The sequence below is a fragment of the Boleophthalmus pectinirostris genome, unplaced genomic scaffold (assembly GCF_026225935.1).
Source record: "Boleophthalmus pectinirostris isolate CB_2022bp ecotype Guang Dong unplaced genomic scaffold, ASM2622593v1 HiC_scaffold_23, whole genome shotgun sequence".
In the NCBI taxonomy this organism is placed as follows: Eukaryota; Metazoa; Chordata; class Actinopteri; order Gobiiformes; family Gobiidae; genus Boleophthalmus; species Boleophthalmus pectinirostris.
Window position 1 is genome coordinate 23,830,129 of NW_026571207.1, and position 20,801 is coordinate 23,850,929.

Genomic DNA, 20,801 nt, shown 5'->3' on the forward strand with positions numbered 1-20,801 from the left:
AAAAAATCCAGGGGTTATACAACTGTGCTCCGATATGAATGTGTGTCAGCGGGGGGCAGTGCTTCATCGATATTTGCTGTCTGAAAAGGCCCGCCTCTTTTGTTGTTCCTTCTTGGGTTGTGGCATCTTTGTTGGACGTACAGGCGGAGAACTGTTTTTGGTCATTTTTTTCTGGCACTTCTGCAATTTTGTTTATGAAAATGATCTAAAACTCAAAAACAGAAATATGTCTGTAATGAGTTACACCGTTGCACCTTTTGTCTCGTGTCATCGCGTTCGTCAAATAGGATGGCGACACCAGCTTTATCCGATCGTCTTTCTGATTTTGTGGGTCTCATCAGGAGAGGCCTCGTCCCAGTTAAGATATTCCATTTCAGAAGAGCTTCCCGAGGGACATGTCGTTGGAAATATAGCCAAGGATTTGGGCATCGAGCTGAATCTGCTGAAAGAAAGGAGTTTTCGTATTATGGCAGACGCCACCGCACCACTCTTCAGTGTGAATGAAAACAACGGAGACCTTTATTCCAACAGAGTAGTAGACAGAGAAGCGGTTTGTAAAGATAACAATGCGTGTTTAATTAATCTAAAAGCCGTGTTGGACAACCCGTTAGAGGTACATTATATCTTAGTGGAAGTGATAGATTTAAATGACCATTCGCCTGTGTTCCCGGAGAAAATTAAACGGCTTGAAATTGTAGAGTCTGCCTTGCCAGGGACAAAATATCTATTACACAATGCATATGATCCAGACTCTGGTCCAAACACTGTTCAACAGTATAAACTCAGTCAAAATGAGTATTTTCGCTTAGAAGTGAAAGATCGAGGCAAAGATGGTAAAACCCCTGTGCTACAATTACAAAAGCAGTTAGACAGAGAGACCAAAAGCAATCATAAGATGGTGTTGACCGCGTTTGATGGCGGAAACCCTTCAAAATCAGGGACTGTTGAAATTATAATAGACGTGTTGGATGTTAATGACAACATGCCTGTTTTCACCAAAGATTCATACACCGCGGTGCTACAAGAAAATGCACCAATCGGTACAACAGTGATGCAAGTCAACGCAACTGACTTGGACAGTGGTTCTAACGGGGAGGTAATTTACTCCTTTAGCAGAGAAGTTAAAGATACAATTAGGCAACTATTTGATATCGACCCATTCACGGGGGAGATTACTGTTAAAGGTAATATTGATTTTGAAGAAGAAGATAGTTATGACATTGATGTGCAGGCGTCTGATAGGGGTAGCATTCCCTTTCGAACGGATAAAAGTGTCATCATAAAAATAGGAGATGCGAACGACAACCCCCCTGTGATAGAAGTGGCGTCTTTGTCAGGTGCCGTGCCCGAAGACAGCCGCCCAGGAACAACTGTGGCTTTAATTAGTATCACAGACTTAGATTCTGGAATAAATGGGAAAATCTTGAGCCACGTGACCACAGATAGTCCATTTACCATAAAACCTTCAATCCAAAGCAATATGTTTGCTGTCGTCACTAAATCACAGCTGGACAGGGAACAGCACGCGTTCTATGATGTAACTATAATGGCAGAAGATGCGGGTGATCCACAATTACGCTCTAACAAAACGATCAGGGTAACAGTATCAGATGTGAATGACAATAATCCACAGTTTAATGTGATAATGTATGCTATGTACATAACCGAAAATAACCCACCAGGAGCGTCTGTGTTTTCAGTAAAAGCCACAGATTGGGATGAGGGTGAGAACGGGTTAATTTCTTATCAGATACACAGAGGCGGTGGAGATGAATACAAAATCGTATCATTTCTTAACATAAACACCGAAACTGGTGATATTGTAGCACTAAAAAGTTTTGACTTTGAGACATTAAAGTCTTTCCAGTTTCAAGTCGTGGCCTCAGACTCTGGGACTCCGTCACTGAGCAGCAACGCGACAGTGCACGTGTTCATCCTGGATCAGAACGACAACGCTCCAGTCATTCTGTATCCAGTCAGGTCTAATGGTTCTGCTGAAGGAGTGGAGGAGATCCCCCGCAATGTGAACGCGGGACACTTGGTGACTAAAGTCAGGGCCTATGACTCTGATATCGGATATAACGGCTGGCTGCTGTTTTCACTGCAGGAAGTGACTGACCACAGTCTGTTTGGGTTGGACCGCTACACAGGACAGATCAGGACACTTCGCTCGTTCACAGAGACAGACGAGGCCGAGCACAAACTCGTCATACTGGTCAAAGACAATGGCAACGTGTCCCTGTCAGCTACAGCTACTGTGCTCGTGAAAGTGGTGGAGCCCAGAGAGGCTTTTGCAGCTTCTGACGTTAAGAGCTCCTCTAAAGACTCTGAGGACACTAACGTGACTTTTTACCTGATGATAACTCTGGCCTCGGTCTCAGCTCTGTTCATTCTCAGTATCATTGTGCTGATTGCAATGCAGTGCTCCAAGTCCAGCACTGACTACACCTCCAAGTACTTACAGGATACAAACTATGACGGGACTCTGTGCCACAGCATCCAGTACAGATCTGGAGACAAGCGCTACATGTTAGTTGGACCCAGAATGAGCGTAGGATCCACTATAGTCCCAGGGAGCCAAGCCAACACACTGGTGCTGCCTGACAGGAGGAGGCCCTCTGAAGAGGTAAAGCATAAACAAACCAATCTGATTTAATCTTTGTTTGTATCTTTTTTTTATTTTTATCTTGAAAGCTCATACGCACTCCACTCACAGGCAGTTTTGCTTAGTCTACTTATAAACTGACATAAATGTCACATGGCAAAGCTCTAAACATTGAACGTTTGACCTTTGTTTGAGTAGAAATTACTAATTGAAAATTTGGCAGTATGGCTTCATTGCATCCAGAGACATCAACTTGAGAAAACATACAGTCAAAAGAGCATTAATAATACTTTATAATGGCAATGTGTGTGTATGTGTTTGTACAAATTTTCGCTGGTGTAGCATTTCATGTTTTATGAATGCTTGGCGACAACATTCCTGCTCAACAGTGTTACTTACCATGTGGTTGTAATTTGTCTAAACTAAACCTTTTCAATATCCCAGCAAATATACAATTGTTAAAATGCTACATATTTGTCTCCTCACTAAGGCAGATGATAATAATATGGGGGTAAAGGATAAGGAAAAACAATTCTTTTCTGCCTAATTTTCCCCTCAGACAGATCGGTCGCTGTCCAAGGTGCTAAGGACACAGACGATTGTGTAAAGGTTGCTCAAAAGATATAATGACTATTAAAACATATGTCTACATGGTCTTTGACTCTCATTCATAAATATCACACAGGCAAGGCAGCACGCATCACTGTCCAAAATCATCTGTATACGAAAAAAATCATATCTTTAACCACGTGGAGGCACTGTTGCATCAAAACCGTTTTTGCTATGTCCCTCCCCAAAGGAAAAAAAACAAACAAAAAAAAACCTTTGGACCTTTGTTCCAATCTGTACATCATTCCCTAGGAACAAATGCGCACTCTGCAGTAAGTGTCTTACTTTCAGACAAATGTCTTATAATGTCATTAGCATAGAAGGAATTAAGTCAACAGTAGGCATGGACATAATGTCGAAATCAAGAATCTGCTCGTGGGTCACTTTGTGCTTGACTCTACTGATGCTTTTTGGACGCAGTACTTTGGCTCAGATCAGATACTCGATTCCGGAGGAGGTGAAAGACGGGACTGTTGTTGGAAACGTCGCAAAGGATCTTGGTCTTGATGTTGCATCGTTAGTTGAGAGACGGTTCCGTGTTGTTTCTGAAACGAATGGAGATACATTTGCTGTAAACGCTGATAATGGCGCTTTGTACGTCCACGGGCGCATTGACAGAGAGCAGCTGTGTCAGGGCAGCGGTACGTGTCTGATGGAGCTGAAGGTTCTGGTGGAAAACCCTTTGGAAGTTCACTATGTTGTTGTAGAAATCACCGATGTAAACGACCACGCGCCCACCTTTCCCAAAAGAAATGAAACCATAGAAATAGCGGAACAATCTTTACCAGGAAAACGATTTCAGCTACATCCTGCTCGTGATCCCGACACAGGAATTAACTCCATTCGCACGTACACTTTATCTGCAAATGAACATTTTGACGTGAATGTTCGTGAGAGTGATTTGAGTAAAACTCCGTTTTTGGTTTTAAAGAAACCTTTAGATCGAGAACAAAGCAAGACACATTATCTGCTCCTTACCGCTGTTGATGGAGGTAAACCCAGAAGATCAGGGACACTAAATGTTACAATTATTGTTCTAGACAGTAATGATAATAGACCAGTTTTTACACAAGAGGTTTATGAAATTTCACTTCGAGAAAATGTTGAAATAGGAACTGTAGTAATAACTCTCACTGCAACTGATGCTGACGATGGGATTAATGGGGAAATTGAATATAGTCTGAGAGAATCGCTGATTCAAGAGGTAAAAAACGTATTTCAAATGGATAAAATTAGCGGAGCAATTACAACAAACCAATTAATCAATTTCGAAGAAACAGACCAATATGAATTAGACGTAGAGGCTTCAGATAAAGGCACGCCCCCGTTGACTGGCGAATGTAGAGTTATTATAAAAATCATAGATGTAAATGATAATTCTCCAGAAATAGACGTGACTTCTCTGTCAAACACAGTGTCTGAAGACTCCAAACCAGGGACAGTAGTTTCTCTCATTCGCGTCAAAGACAAAGACTCTGGTGTCAATGGTAAAATCATCGCTCACATAACAAACAACGTGCCTTTTGAGCTCAAACCCTCGTATAAAGAAAACACATATTCAGTTGTCACTAAGGATTTCCTGGACAGGGAGGAGGTGTCAAATTATGACATAACTATAAAAGCCACTGACTGTGGGGAGCCTCCTTTATCCACCACTAAAACTCTGAGTATTCAGATATTAGATGTAAACGACAACAGTCCACAGTTTGAACAAAATCCTCTGTACTTTTTATATTGTAGAAAATAACGTGGCAGGGACGTCACTGTTCTCTGTAACTGCATCAGACAAAGACAAGAATGAAAACGCAGATATTTCCTACAGCATTGCGCGTGCAGGACAGGAGAAGGACGTGACGACGCTCTTTTTAAAACGTGAACGCGGAAAATGGTCAAATCACTGCTCTGAAAAGCTTTGACTTTGAGACATTAAAGTCTTTTCCAGTTTCCAGTTTCAAGTCGTGGCCTCAGACTCAGACTCTGGGACTCCGTCACTGAGCAGCAACGCGACAGTGCACGTGTTCATCCTGGATCAGAACGACAACGCTCCAGTCATTCTGTATCCAGTCAGGTCTAATGGTTCTGCTGAAGGAGTGGAGGAGATCCCCCGCAATGTGAACGCGGGACACTTGGTGACTAAAGTCAGGGCCTATGACTCTGATATCGGATATAACGGCTGGCTGCTGTTTTCACTGCAGGAAGTGACTGACCACAGTCTGTTTGGGTTGGACCGCTACACAGGACAGATCAGGACACTTCGCTCGTTCACAGAGACAGACGAGGCCGAGCACAAACTCGTCATACTGGTCAAAGACAATGGCAACGTGTCCCTGTCAGCTACAGCTACTGTGCTCGTGAAAGTGGTGGAGCCCAGAGAGGCTTTTGCAGCTTCTGACGTTAAGAGCTCCTCTAAAGACTCTGAGGACACTAACGTGACTTTTTACCTGATGATAACTCTGGCCTCGGTCTCAGCTCTGTGTTCATTCTCAGTATCATTGTGCTGATTGCAATGCAGTGCTCCAAGTCCAGCACTGACTACACCTCCAAGTACTTACAGGACACAAACTATGACGGGACTCTGTGCCACAGCATCCAGTACAGATCTGGAGACAACAAGCGCTACATGTTAGTTGGACCCAGAATGAGCGTAGGATCCACTATAGTCCCAGGGAGCCAAGCCAACACACTGGTGCTGCCTGCCTGACAGGAGGAGGCCCTCTGAGGAGGTAAGACACACATACACTAACCTTATTTTTATTATTATTTTATTTCTTAAACTATTTTTAAGATTTTTTCATTCAAATTTCATCCGCCGGCCTGTTTTAAAGGCCCTTTATAATTTGCTCTGACAGAAATGTCCTTAACTATGTCTTATTTCAATGCTTTTTAAATAGTTAATATTTTCCATGTTTGCTCTTTGCTGAAGTAAAACATTGTATTATTTGTATTAGTTTTAATCACAATGAGGCAGTAGTTTGAGTTGAAAATCATAAAAACATTTACTAAATGAACATTCATCAACAATGTTACTTGCTGTGTAGTCGTAATTTGGATCAAACAATGTTACTTGCTGTAAGTTGTTTTCATTTTCTTAAAAATCTATCCATTTACCCACCAAGAATGCAAAATGTTAAAACGCTACATGTTTGTCTCACCACTAAAGGTCGTAGCCAGTAATAGGGTGATAAAGGATATGTTAAAACCAACTGTGTTGTGCAAGATTTAGCATGATTAAGATCAGACGCTGTCCATGGTCCTAACGACACAAAGGCTCGTGTAAAGGCTGCTACACCTTATACCTTTAGAAACACAAACCCATGAGGTATTTTTGGCTCGTCCATGAATTTTAACCGATCACTATCGAAGCCCTCTGTATATGGATTACCACGTGGGGGCACTGTTGTATCAAATCCAGCTCTGCTATGTCCCTCCCAACAAAAAACCTTTTGTTCAAATCGGTGCATCATTCACTACGAACAGATGCACTGTCTCAAGTAAGTGTGTTGTTTTCATTAGTGCACTTGTTACTGTCAGTTAAGTCAACAGTAGACATGGACATAATGTCGACAGCAAGAATCTGCTCGTGGGTCACTTTGTGCTTGACTCTGTTGACGCTTTTTGGACGCAGTACTTTGGCTCAGATCAGATACTCTGTTCCGGAGGAGGTCAAAGACGGGACTGTTGTTGGAAATGTTGCAAAGGATCTTGGTCTTGATGTTTCCTCGTTGGGTGAGAGACGGTTCCGTATTTCTGACACAAATAACGCTATATTTGCTGTAAACTCTGATAATGGCGCTTTGTACGTCCACGGGCGCATTGACAGAGAGCAGCTGTGTCAGGGCAGCGGTACGTGTCTGATGGAGCTGAAGGTTCTGGTGGAAAACCCTTTGGAAGTTCACTATGTTGTTGTAGAAATCACCGATGTAAACGACCACGCGCCCACCTTTCCCAAAACAAATGAAACTATAGAAATATGGGAACATACCTTGGCTGGAAATCGATTTCAGCTACATCCTGCTCGTGATCCCGATGCAGGAATTAACTCCATTCGCACGTACACTTTATCTGCAAATGAACATTTTGACGTGAATGTTCGTGAGAGTGATTTGAGTAAAACTCCGTTTTTGGTTTTAAAGAAACCTTTAGATCGAGAACAAAGCAAGACACATTATCTGCTCCTTACCGCTGTTGATGGAGGTAAACCCAGAAGATCAGGGACACTAAATGTTACAATTATTGTTCTAGACATTAATGATAATAGACCAGTTTTTACACAAGAGGTTTATGAAATTTCACTTCGAGAAAATGTTGAAATAGGAACTGTAGTAATAACTCTCACTGCAACTGATGCTGACGATGGGATTAATGGGGAAATTGAGTATAGTCTGAGAGAATCGCTGATTCAAGGTGTAAAAAACGTATTTCAAATGGATAAAATTAGCGGACAAATAACAACAAAACAGCAAATTAATTTCGAAGAAACAGACCAATATGAATTAGACGTAGAGGCTTCAGATAAAGGCACGCCCCCATTAAAAGGTGAATGTAGAGTTATTATAAAAATCATAGATGTAAATGATAATTCTCCAGAAATAGACGTGACTTCTCTGTCAAACACAGTGTCTGAAGACTCCAAACCAGGGACAATTGTATCACTAATCAGTGTAACAGACAAAGACTCTGGTGTCAATGGTAAAATCATCGCTCACATAACAAACAACGTGCCTTTTGAACTCAAACCCTCGTATAAAGAAAACACATATTCAGTTGTCACTAAGGATTTCCTGGACAGGGAGGAGGTGTCACATTATGACATAACTATAAAAGCCACTGACTGTGGGGAGCCTCCTTTATCCACCACTAAAACTCTGAGTATTCAGATATTAGATGTAAACGACAACAGTCCACAGTTTGAACAAAATCCTCTGTACTTTTATATTGTAGAAAATAACGTGGCAGGGACGTCACTGTTCTCTGTAACTGCATCATCAGACAAAGACAAGAATGAAAACGCAGATATTTCCTACAGCATTGCGCGTGCAGGACAGGAGAAGGACGTGACGCTCTTTTTAAACGTGAACGCGGGAAAATGGTCAAATCACTGCTCTGAAAAGCTTTGACTTTGAGACATTAAAGTCTTTCCAGTTTCAAGTCGTGGCCTCAGACTCTGGGACTCCGTCACTGAGCAGCAACGCGACAGTGCACGTGTTCATCCTGGATCAGAACGACAACGCTCCAGTCATTCTGTATCCAGTCAGGTCTAATGGTTCTGCTGAAGGAGTGGAGGAGATCCCCCGCAATGTGAACGCGGGACACTTGGTGACTAAAGTCAGGGCCTATGACTCTGATATCGGATATAACGGCTGGCTGCTGTTTTCACTGCAGGAAGTGACTGACCACAGTCTGTTTGGGTTGGACCGCTACACAGGACAGATCAGGACACTTCGCTCGTTCACAGAGACAGACGAGGCCGAGCACAAACTCGTCATACTGGTCAAAGACAATGGCAACGTGTCCCTGTCAGCTACAGCTACTGTGCTCGTGAAAGTGGTGGAGCCCAGAGAGGCTTTTGCAGCTTCTGACGTTAAGAGCTCCTCTAAAGACTCTGAGGACACTAACGTGACTTTTTACCTGATGATAACTCTGGCCTCGGTCTCAGCTCTGTTCATTCTCAGTATCATTGTGCTGATTGCAATGCAGTGCTCCAAGTCCAGCACTGACTACACCTCCAAGTACTTACAGGACACAAACTATGACGGGACTCTGTGCCACAGCATCCAGTACAGATCTGGAGACAAGCGCTACATGTTAGTTGGACCCAGAATGAGCGTAGGATCCACTATAGTCCCAGGGAGCCAAGCCAACACACTGGTGCTGCCTGACAGGAGGAGGCCCTCTGAGGAGGTAAGATGACAAAGTAACGACTCTTGGTTTTTAACACATTAAAAAGTTTAAAAATATGAATAATCATTTATATTTTAGTATGGTGAACATGTTTGTAGTTGCGTCACTGTCCATTCTAATAATAAAAAGTACATGCTCTTTGCATCCTCAAGTTTAATATTTTACATATTATTCACTGTATACTTAGGGATAACCCCTAATAACTGGTGGAGAAGGAAAAAAGAAGGTATTCAAAATCAGTGATCTCAAGAGGTCAGAATTTGTTTTCCCAAGTCAAATCGTCTGCAGTATTAAGTGGATAGAGTGGGTACTGATGTGTTTAGTTATGGTGCTTTTCTGCAGTGCAGTTAACATACTATTGTTGTCTATGGCACCGACCTATTAAATGTTAAATTACATTTTCCCCCATAAAGTTATGTCCCAAATAACATTTCTTTATTGCGATTACATTTTGAAATACAGTTTTTAGTTTTAAACCATCCTAACTTTTGAATCAAATGTGTAAGTATTAAAAAGAAACAAACGAAACCTGTAAAAAGCACATTATTTTTGTCTACATTTCTTTATGGAATTGTTACGCGTGCGTTTGATCGTAAATCTAACCGCTGTCCGTGGTGCTCAAATATTTACCTTTTTTTTTTTAAGACTTTATATTTGAAATGGGGTTTGTTTTCACAGTCTCTTCCTCTTGCCATTGTGTATCACAGAATACCTGGCTTCTCTCATATCAGGGGAAGAAGCTGACTTCAAATTTTGCAGTGTGAAAATATTTTGACAGCGATTATTCAGTGTATTTTTTGGACAGCGCGGACTTAAGTTCATAGCTAATAAAGCGTAGACTCTACTGGAGAAGACACCGTTCTAGGCAACACACTAAGGCAGCCATAACAGCCCCTGCAAAAAGAAGGTTTTTGTTTAAAATCCAGTTCTCACGTGTGATATCAGTGAACAATGCATAGTCTGTTTCAAAGATACTACAGTACACGGTAAGTGGATAAATGGTTAATGGATTCTCTGTTTCATCTGGACATGTATGCTCTGTTTCACCACATGGTGACACTATTTCACATGACTTTTCCAGCGCCACATCGTCCTCTTTTTTTCAAATCCTTTTGTTTCAGTTTGACTTGAGTGTACATAGTGGTCGTTTGTCCAGAACGGTACTTTGGATTATTTGGAGTTTGAGGGGTTTCAAAAACTATCATCACAGATAAATGGATTTGTGGACAGTGGTGGAGATGAAGAAGCCATTTGTTCAAAGAAAATATTCGTGGATTACTTTGAGTTTGGCTGGTCTGCTGTTTTTTGGGCAGTGCGCTTTGGCTCAGATCAGATATTCTGTTCCGGAGGAGGTGAAGGACGGGACTGTTGTTGGAAATGTTGCAAAGGATCTTGGTCTTGATGTTGCATCGTTGGGTGAGAGACGGATTCCGTGTTGTTTCTAAAACAAAATGACGCTATTTTTGCTGTAAACTCTGATAATGGCGCTTTGTACGTCCACGGGCGCATTGACAGAGAGCAGCTGTGTCAGGGCAGCGGTACGTGTCTGATGGAGCTGAAGGTTCTGGTGGAAAACCCTTTGGAAGTTCACTATGTGGTTGTAGAAATTACTGATGTAAATGACCACTCGCCAAGATTTCCTAAAACAAATCAAACGTTTGAAATTGGAGAGCTCACTTTGCCAGGGAAAAGACTTCAGCTACACCCTGCCCACGATCCCGACGCGGGAACAAATGCGATCCGCACGTACACGTTGTCTGCAAATGAGTATTTTGAGATTAATATTCGACAAAGTGACTTGGGTAAAATACCGTTTCTGGTGTTAAAGAAACCTTTAGACCGGGAACAGAGCAGCACACACTCTCTGCTCCTTACAGCGGTTGATGGGGGGAAACCACAGAAATCCGGGACACTGAATATTACCATAATTGTTCTGGACAGTAATGACAATAGACCAGTTTTTACTCAAGAGGTTTTTCACATCACAGTGAAAGAAAATTTGGAGAAAGGAAATGTAATATTTAAGTTAAACGCAACAGATGCGGATGAGGGAATAAATGGAGAAATTGAATACAGCCTCGGGGAAACATTGAGCCACGATATTTATAAAACATTTGAATTAAACAGATTAACAGGAGAAATTGTCACTAGAGGCCCAATAGACTTTGAAGAAACTGATCATTATGAATTAGACGTAGAGGCTTCAGATAAAGGCACACCTCCATTAACAGGCGAATGTAGAGTTATTATAAACATCATAGATGTAAATGATAATTCTCCAGAAATAGACGTGACTTCTCTGTCAAACACAGTGTCTGAAGACTCCAAACCAGGGACAGTTGTATCACTAATCAGTGTAACAGACAAAGACTCTGGTGTCAATGGTAAAATCATCGCTCACATAACAAACAACGTGCCTTTTGAACTCAAACCCTCGTATAAAGAAAACACATATTCAGTTGTCACTAAGGATTTCCTGGACAGGGAGGAGGTGTCACATTATGACATAACTATAAAAGCCACTGACTGTGGGGAGCCTCCTTTATCCACCACTAAAACTCTGAGTATTCAGATATTAGATGTAAACGACAACAGTCCACAGTTTGAACAAAATCCTCTGTACTTTTATATTGTAGAAAAAATAACGTGGCAGGGACGTCACTGTTCTCTGTAACTGCATCAGACAAAGACAAGAATGAAAACGCAGATATTTCCTACAGCATTGCGCGTGCAGGACAGGAGAAGGACGTGACGCTCTTTTTAAACGTGAACGCGGAAAATGGTCAAATCACTGCTCTGAAAAGCTTTGACTTTGAGACATTTAAAGTCTTTCCAGTTTCAAGTCGTGGCCTCAGACTCTGGGACTCCGTCACTGAGCAGCAACGCGACAGTGCACGTGTTCATCCTGGATCAGAACGACAACGCTCCAGTCATTCTGTATCCAGTCAGGTCTAATGGTTCTGCTGAAGGAGTGGAGGAGATCCCCCGCAATGTGAACGCGGGACACTTGGTGACTAAAGTCAGGGCCTATGACTCTGATATCGGATATAACGGCTGGCTGCTGTTTTCACTGCAGGAAGTGACTGACCACAGTCTGTTTGGGTTGGACCGCTACACAGGACAGATCAGGACACTTCGCTCGTTCACAGAGACAGACGAGGCCGAGCACAAACTCGTCATACTGGTCAAAGACAATGGCAACGTGTCCCTGTCAGCTACAGCTACTGTGCTCGTGAAAGTGGTGGAGCCCAGAGAGGCTTTTGCAGCTTCTGACGTTAAGAGCTCCTCTAAAGACTCTGAGGACACTAACGTGACTTTTTACCTGATGATAACTCTGGCCTCGGTCTCAGCTCTGTTCATTCTCAGTATCATTGTGCTGATTGCAATGCAGTGCTCCAAGTCCAGCACTGACTACACCTCCAAGTACTTACAGGACACAAACTATGACGGGACTCTGTGCCACAGCATCCAGTACAGATCTGGAGACAAGCGCTACATGTTAGTTGGACCCAGAATGAGCGTAGGATCCACTATAGTCCCAGGGAGCCAAGCCAACACACTGGTGCTGCCTGACAGGAGGAGGCCCTCTGAAGGAGGTAAGATGACAAANGCAGTGCTCCAAGTCCAGCACTGACTACACCTCCAAGTACTTACAGGACACAAACTATGACGGGACTCTGTGCCACAGCATCCAGTACAGATCTGGAGACAAGCGCTACATGTTAGTTGGACCCAGAATGAGCGTAGGATCCACTATAGTCCCAGGGAGCCAAGCCAACACACTGGTGCTGCCTGACAGGAGGAGGCCCTCTGAAGAGGTAAAGCATAAACAAACCAATCTGATTTAATCTTTGTTTGTATCTTTTTTTTTATTTTTATCTTGAAAGCTCATACGCACTCCACTCACAGGCAGTTTTGCTTAGTCTACTTATAAACTGACATAAATGTCACATGGCAAAGCTCTAAACATTGAACGTTTGACCTTTGTTTGAGTAGAAATTACTAATTGAAAATTTGGCAGTATGGCTTCATTGCATCCAGAGACATCAACTTGAGAAAACATACAGTCAAAAGAGCATTAATAATACTTTATAATGGCAATGTGTGTGTATGTGTTTGTACAAATTTTCGCTGGTGTAGCATTTCATGTTTTATGAATGCTTGGCGACAACATTCCTGCTCAACAGTGTTACTTACCGCGTGGTTGTAATTTGTCTAAACTAAACCTTTTCAATATCCCAGCAAATATACAATTGTTAAAATGCTACATATTTGTCTCCTCACTAAGGCAGATGATAATAATATGGGGGTAAAGGATAAGGAAAAACAATTCTTTTCTGCCTAATTTTCCCCTCAGACAGATCGGTCGCTGTCCAAGGTGCTAAGGACACAGACGATTGTGTAAAGGTTGCTCAAAGATATAATGACTATTAAAACATATGTCTACATGGTCTTTGACTCTCATTCATAAATATCACACAGGCAAGGCAGCACGCATCACTGTCCAAATCATCTGTATACGAATAAAATCATATCTTTAACCACGTGGAGGCACTGTTGCATCAAAACCGTTTTTGCTATGTCCCTCCCCAAAGGAAAAAAACAAACAAAAAAAAACCTTTGGACCTTTGTTCCAATCTGTACATCATTCCCTAGGAACAAATGCGCACTCTGCAGTAAGTGTCTTACTTTCAGACAAATGTCTTATAATGTCATTAGCATAGAAGGAATTAAGTCAACAGTAGGCATGGACATAATGTCGAAATCAAGAATCTGCTCGTGGGTCACTTTGTGCTTGACTCTAATGATGCTTTTTGGACGCAGTACTTTGGCTCAGATCAGATACTCGATTCCGGAGGAGGTGAAAGACGGGACTGTTGTTGGAAACGTCGCAAAGGATCTTGGTCTTGATGTTGCATCGTTAGTTGAGAGACGGTTCCGTGTTGTTTCTGAAACGAATGGAGATACATTTGCTGTAAACGCTGATAATGGCGCTTTGTACGTCCACGGGCGCATTGACAGAGAGCAGCTGTGTCAGGGCAGCGGTACGTGTCTGATGGAGCTGAAGGTTCTGGTGGAAAACCCTTTGGAAGTTCACTATGTTGTTGTAGAAATCACGGATGTAAACGACCACGCGCCCACCTTTCCCAAAAGAAATGAAACCATAGAAATAGCGGAACATACTTTACCAGGAAAACGATTTCAAGCTACATCCTGCTCGTGATCCCGATGCAGGAATTAACTCCATTCGCACGTACACTTTATCTGCAAATGAACATTTTGACGTGAATGTTCGTGAGAGTGATTTGAGTAAAACTCCGTTTTTGGTTTTAAAGAAACCTTTAGATCGAGAACAAAGCAAGACACATTATCTGCTCCTTACCGCTGTTGATGGAGGTAAACCCAGAAGATCAGGGACACTAAATGTTACAATTATTGTTCTAGACAGTAATGATAATAGACCAGTTTTTACACAAGAGGTTTATGAAATTTCACTTCGAGAAAAATGTTGAAATAGGAACTGTAGTAATAACTCTCACTGCAACTGATGCTGACGATGGGATTAATGGGGAAATTGAATATAGTCTGAGAGAATCGCTGATTCAAGAGGTAAAAAACGTATTTCAAATGGATAAAATTAGCGGAGCAAATTACAACAAACCAATTAATCAATTTCGAAGAAACAGACCAATATGAATTAGACGTAGAGGCTTCAGATAAAGGCACGCCCCCGTTGACTGGCGAATGTAGAGTTATTATAAAAATCATAGATGTAAATGATAATTCTCCAGAAATAGACGTGACTTCTCTGTCAAACACAGTGTCTGAAGACTCCAAACCAGGGACAGTAGTTTCTCTCATTCGCGTCAAAGACAAAGACTCTGGTGTCAATGGTAAAATCATCGCTCACATAACAAACAACGTGCCTTTTGAACTCAAACCCTCGTATAAAGAAAACACATATTCAGTTGTCACTAAGGATTTCCTGGACAGGGAGGAGGTGTCACATTATGACATAACTATAAAAGCCACTGACTGTGGGGAGCCTCCTTTATCCACCACTAAAACTCTGAGTATTCAGATATTAGATGTAAACGACAACAGTCCACAGTTTGAACAAAATCCTCTGTACTTTTATATTGTAGAAAATAACGTGGCAGGGACGTCACTGTTCTCTGTAACTGCATCAGACAAAGACAAGAATGAAAACGCAGATATTTCCTACAGCATTGCGCGTGCAGGACAGGAGAAGGACGTGACGCTCTTTTTAAACGTGAACGCGGAAAATGGTCAAATCACTGCTCTGAAAAGCTTTGACTTTGAGACATTAAAGTCTTTCCAGTTTCAAGTCGTGGCCTCAGACTCTGGGACTCCGTCACTGAGCAGCAACGCGACAGTGCACGTGTTCATCCTGGATCAGAACGACAACGCTCCAGTCATTCTGTATCCAGTCAGGTCTAATGGTTCTGCTGAAGGAGTGGAGGAGATCCCCCGCAATGTGAACGCGGGACACTTGGTGACTAAAGTCAGGGCCTATGACTCTGATATCGGATATAACGGCTGGCTGCTGTTTTCACTGCAGGAAGTGACTGACCACAGTCTGTTTGGGTTGGACCGCTACACAGGACAGATCAGGACACTTCGCTCGTTCACAGAGACAGACGAGGCCGAGCACAAACTCGTCATACTGGTCAAAGACAATGGCAACGTGTCCCTGTCAGCTACAGCTACTGTGCTCGTGAAAGTGGTGGAGCCCAGAGAGGCTTTTGCAGCTTCTGACGTTAAGAGCTCCTCTAAAGACTCTGAGGACACTAACGTGACTTTTTACCTGATGATAACTCTGGCCTCGGTCTCAGCTCTGTTCATTCTCAGTATCATTGTGCTGATTGCAATGCAGTGCTCCAAGTCCAGCACTGACTACACCTCCAAGTACTTACAGGACACAAACTATGACGGGACTCTGTGCCACAGCATCCAGTACAGATCTGGAGACAAGCGCTACATGTTAGTTGGACCCAGAATGAGCGTAGGATCCACTATAGTCCCAGGGAGCCAAGCCAACACACTGGTGCTGCCTGACAGGAGGAGGCCCTCTGAGGAGGTAAGATGACAAAGTAACGACTCTTGGTTTTAACACATTAAAAAGTTTAAAAATATGAATAATCATTTATATTTTAGTATGGTGAACATGTTTGTAGTTGCGTCACTGTCCATTCTAATAATAAAAAGTACATGCTCTTTGCATCCTCAAGTTTAATATTTTACATATTATTCACTGTATACTTAGGGATAACCCCTAATAACTGGTGGAGAAGGAAAAAAGAAGGTATTCAAAATCAGTGATCTCAAGAGGTCAGATTTTGTTTTCCCAAGTCAAATCGTCTGCAGTATTAAGTGGATAGAGTGGGTACTGATGTGTTTAGTTATGGTGCTTTTCTGCAGTGCAGTTAACATACTATTGTTGTCTATGGCACCGACCTATTAAATGTTAAATTACATTTTCCCCCATAAAGTTATGTCCCAAATAACATTTCTTTATTGCGATTACATTTTGAAATACAGTTTTTAGTTTTAAACCATCCTAACTTTTGAATCAAATGTGTAAGTATTAAAAAGAAACAAACGAAACCTGTAAAAAGCACATTATTTTGTCTACATTTCTTTATGGAATTGTTATGCGTGCGTTTGATCGTAAATCTAACCGCTGTCCGTGGTGCTCAAATATTTACCTTTTTTTTTAAGACTTTATATTTGAAATGGGGTTTGTTTCACAGTCTCTTCCTCTTGCCATTGTGTATCACAGAATACCTGGCTTCTCTCATATCAGGGGAAGAAGCTGACTTCAAATTTTGCAGTGTGAAAATATTTTGACAGCGATTATTCAGTGTATTTTTTGGACAGCGCGGACTTAAGTTCATAGCTAATAAAGCGTAGACTCTACTGGAGAAGACACCGTTCTAGGCAACACACTAAGGACAGCCATAACAGCCCCTGCAAAAAGAAGGTTTTTGTTTAAAATCCAGTTCTCACGTGTGATATCAGTGAACAATGCATAGTCTGTTTCAAAGATACTACAGTACACGGTAAGTGGATAAATGGTTAATGGATTCTCTGTTTCATCTGGACATGTATGCTCTGTTTCACCACATGGTGACACTATTTCACATGACTTTTCCAGCGCCACATCGTCCCTCTTTTTTCAAATCCTTTTGTTTCAGTTTGACTTGAGTGTACATAGTGGTCGTTTGTCCAGAACGGTACTTTGGATTATTTGGAGTTTGAGGGGTTTCAAAAACTATCATCACAGATAAATGGATTTGTGGACAATGGTGGAGATGAAGAAGCCATTTGTTCAAAGAAAATATTCGTGGATTACTTTGAGTTTGGCTGGTCTGCTGTTTTTTTGGGCAGTGCGCTTTGGCTCAGATCAGATATTCTGTTCCGGAGGAGGTGAAGGACGGGACTGTTGTTGGAAATGTTGCAAAGGATCTTGGTCTTGATGTTGCATCGTTGGGTGAGAGACGGTTCCGTGTTGTTTCTAAAACAAATGACGCTATTTTTGCTGTAAACGCTGATAATGGCGCTTTGTACGTCCACGGGCGCATTGACAGAGAGCAGCTGTGTCAGGGCAGCGGTACGTGTCTGATGGAGCTGAAGGTTCTGGTGGAAAACCCTTTGGAAGTTCACTATGTGGTTGTAGAAATTACTGATGTAAATGACCACTCGCCAAGATTTCCTAAAACAAATCAAACGTTTGAAATTGGAGAGCTCACTTTGCCAGGGAAAAGACTTCAGCTACACCCTGCCCACGATCCCGACGCAGGAACAAATTCGATCCGCACGTACACGTTGTCTGCAAATGAGTATTTTGAGATTAATATTCGACAAAGTGACTTGGGTAAAATACCGTTTCTGGTGTTAAAGAAACCTTTAGACCGGGAACAGAGCAGCACACACTCTCTGCTCCTTACAGCGGTTGATGGGGGCAAACCACAGAAATCCGGGACACTGAATATTACCATAATTGTTCTGGACAGTAATGACAATAGACCAGTTTTTACTCAAGAGGTTTTTCACATCACAGTGAAAGAAAATTTGGAGAAAGGAAATGTAATATTTAAGTTAAACGCAACAGATGCGGATGAGGGAATAAATGGAGAAATTGAATACAGCCTCGGGGAAACATTGAGCCAATATGTTTATAAAACATTTGAATTAAACAGATTAACAGGAGAAATTGTCACTAGAGGCCCAATAGACTTTGAAGAAACTGATCATTATGAATTAGACGTAGAGGCTTCAGATAAAGGCACACCTCCATTAACAGGCGAATGTAGAGTTATTATAAACATCATAGATGTAAATGATAATTCTCCAGAAATAGACGTGACTTCTCTGTCAAACACAGTGGCTGAAGACTCCAAACCAGGGACAGTTGTATCACTAATCAGTGTAACAGACAAAGACTCTGGTGTCAATGGTAAAATCATCGCTCACATAACAAACAACGTGCCTTTTGAACTCAAACCCTCGTATAAAGAAAACACATATTCAGTTGTCACTAAGGATTTCCTGGACAGGGAGGAGGTGTCACATTATGACATAACTATAAAAGCCACTGACTGTGGGGAGCCTCCTTTATCCACCACTAAAACTCTGAGTATTCAGATATTAGATGTAAACGACAACAGTCCACAGTTTGAACAAAATCCTCTGTACTTTTATATTGTAGAAAATAACGTGGCAGGGACGTCACTGTTCTCTGTAACTGCATCAGACAAAGACAAGAATGAAAACGCAGATATTTCCTACAGCATTGCGCGTGCAGGACAGGAGAAGGACGTGACGCTCTTTTTAAACGTGAACGCGGAAAATGGTCAAATCACTGCTCTGAAAAGCTTTGACTTTGAGACATTAAAGTCTTTCCAGTTTCAAGTCGTGGCCTCAGACTCTGGGACTCCGTCACTGAGCAGCAACGCGACAGTGCACGTGTTCATCCTGGATCAGAACGACAACGCTCCAGTCATTCTGTATCCAGTCAGGTCTAATGGTTCTGCTGAAGGAGTGGAGGAGATCCCCCGCAATGTGAACGCGGGACACTTGGTGACTAAAGTCAGGGCCTATGACTCTGATATCGGATATAACGGCTGGCTGCTGTTTTCACTGCAGGAAGTGACTGACCACAGTCTGTTTGGGTTGGACCGCTACACAGGACAGATCAGGACACTTCGCTCGTTCACAGAGACAGACGAGGCCGAGCACAAACTCGTCATACTGGTCAAAGACAATGGCAACGTGTCCCTGTCAGCTACAGCTACTGTGCTCGTGAAAGTGGTGGAGCCCAGAGAGGCTTTTGCAGCTTCTGACGTTAAGAGCTCCTCTAAAGACTCTGAGGACACTAACGTGACTTTTTACCTGATGATAACTCTGGCCTCGGTCTCAGCTCTGTTCATTCTCAGTATCATTGTGCTGATTGCAATGCAGTGCTCCAAGTCCAGCACTGACTACACCTCCAAGTACTTACAGGACACAAACTATGACGGGACTCTGTGCCACAGCATCCAGTACAGATCTGGAGACAAGCGCTACATGTTAGTTGGACCCAGAATGAGCGTAGGATCCACTATAGTCCCAGGGAGCCAAGCCAACACACTGGTGCTGCCTGACAGGAGGAGGCCCTCTGAGGAGGTAAGATGACAAAGTAACATATTTTGTTTTGAAATCCTTACAATATTAAATAATATAACGTATTCATCATATTGGTTAACACTGGGTCATAGCAGCCTCAGTTTCTACAATTTAATATTTTACCGTGTTGCACAGAAATTGCTTATGTATATATTTAGTGGGAAATCTTGATCAAAAGTCAAAGTTAGCCCTCTAAATAAGTGCGATCACTCGGTCTCCTCACAAATCACATCGTCTCTCGTCTTAAGTAGATCGAGTCATTGAGTTACTGACCAAATCGGATGAAAATGACAACAGCATCACACCTGAATAATGTTTTCAAACCTTTTGAAATTAACTTATACTACAGGCAGACTGTAAACTCTTTTTGTTTGGGTATTAGTCGTCTTTTATTCTAAATGACAATGCTTTTTATTTGTCATTGGAGAAATTTCATCATTCTGTTGTCCTTTTCTGTGTTTCGCTGCTTGTTATTACTTGGTTGGCCTTATATTAGGGAAAGGGAAGGTGTATTCTGGTGTTTTAGTGTGGAGGTCTTTGGACACTTAAGTGGTATAATGGAGTGCTGGATTAATCAGTGTGTGTTGTGGATGCCTCGAGCCAATTTGAGGAACATAGTATTTTATATTATATTTGTTCTTTTTTGTGTAATTTGTGTCATGTTTAAATAACCAGCTAACGCGTCATACAGCACTAGTCATTGACAGAGAAACGCTTGCACAACATAAATAAATTAATGAATTTCCTCTGTCCAGTTGAAATGGGTTTCAAATGTTGTTTATTCAGCGATAATTAACATGCGATAAATGGCAAATATTCATCGTAGTGTTTCCCGAATACTTTTTAATGCATTAATTGATTTATTGCTTGAGCTTCAGACTGTGGGTCGGTGCAGAACCAATGAAAAGCGCATGGTGTCAGTGTGCGCACAGGCATCACGACACCCGATCCTCTGTATTCAGACCGCCCCTTAACAGAATCTTACCTTTTGCTGCTG

At 42.1% G+C, this 20,801-nt stretch overlaps 3 protein-coding genes and 2 pseudogenes across 3 annotated transcripts; all 5 read left to right on the forward strand.

Moving 5' to 3' along the window:
- The first annotated feature begins 235 nt into the window (after positions 1 to 235).
- On the forward strand, positions 236 to 2,656 carry LOC110159221 (protocadherin alpha-3-like). The gene has a single exon (XM_055159042.1). The coding sequence runs from the start codon at positions 236 to 238 to the stop codon at positions 2,654 to 2,656; it is 2,421 nt and encodes an 806-aa protein (XP_055015017.1).
- Positions 2,657 to 3,509: 853 nt separating this feature from the next.
- Positions 3,510 to 6,258, forward strand: LOC129410566 (protocadherin alpha-3-like; annotated as a pseudogene).
- Positions 6,259 to 6,762: 504 nt separating this feature from the next.
- On the forward strand, positions 6,763 to 12,749 carry LOC129410567 (cadherin-4-like). The gene is given in 7 exon segments (XM_055159043.1): positions 6,763 to 8,295; positions 8,297 to 9,115; positions 9,194 to 9,197; positions 10,346 to 10,548; positions 10,551 to 11,753; positions 11,756 to 11,935; positions 11,937 to 12,749. Coding segments are annotated over 7 exon segments (4,755 nt in total).
- Positions 12,750 to 13,786: 1,037 nt separating this feature from the next.
- On the forward strand, positions 13,787 to 16,226 carry LOC129410668 (protocadherin alpha-3-like; annotated as a pseudogene).
- A 554-nt stretch (positions 16,227 to 16,780) lies between these two features.
- Positions 16,781 to 19,813, forward strand: LOC129410568 (protocadherin alpha-2-like). The gene is made up of 3 exons (XM_055159044.1): positions 16,781 to 16,807; positions 16,859 to 16,911; positions 17,521 to 19,813. The coding sequence occupies exons 1-3, from the start codon at positions 16,781 to 16,783 to the stop codon at positions 19,811 to 19,813; spliced, it is 2,373 nt and encodes a 790-aa protein (XP_055015019.1).
- Positions 19,814 to 20,801: the final 988 nt, after the last annotated feature.

What these genes read in the sequence shown, in the direction of transcription:
- LOC129410568 (XM_055159044.1), top strand. Translation starts at nt 16,781, where the DNA reads ATGGAATTGTTATGCGTGCGTTTGATC. An exon ending in TGTTATGCGTGCGTTTGATC is followed by an intron (nt 16,808 to 16,858) that starts GTAAATCTAACC and finishes TTTTTTTTTAAG; the next exon opens with ACTTTATATTTGAAATGGGG. An exon ending in CTCTTCCTCTTGCCATTGTG is followed by an intron (nt 16,912 to 17,520) that starts TATCACAGAATA and finishes CTGCTGTTTTTT; the next exon opens with TGGGCAGTGCGCTTTGGCTC.
- LOC110159221 (XM_055159042.1), top strand. Translation starts at nt 236, where the DNA reads ATGAGTTACACCGTTGCACCTTTTGTCTCGTGTCATCGCGTTCGTCAA.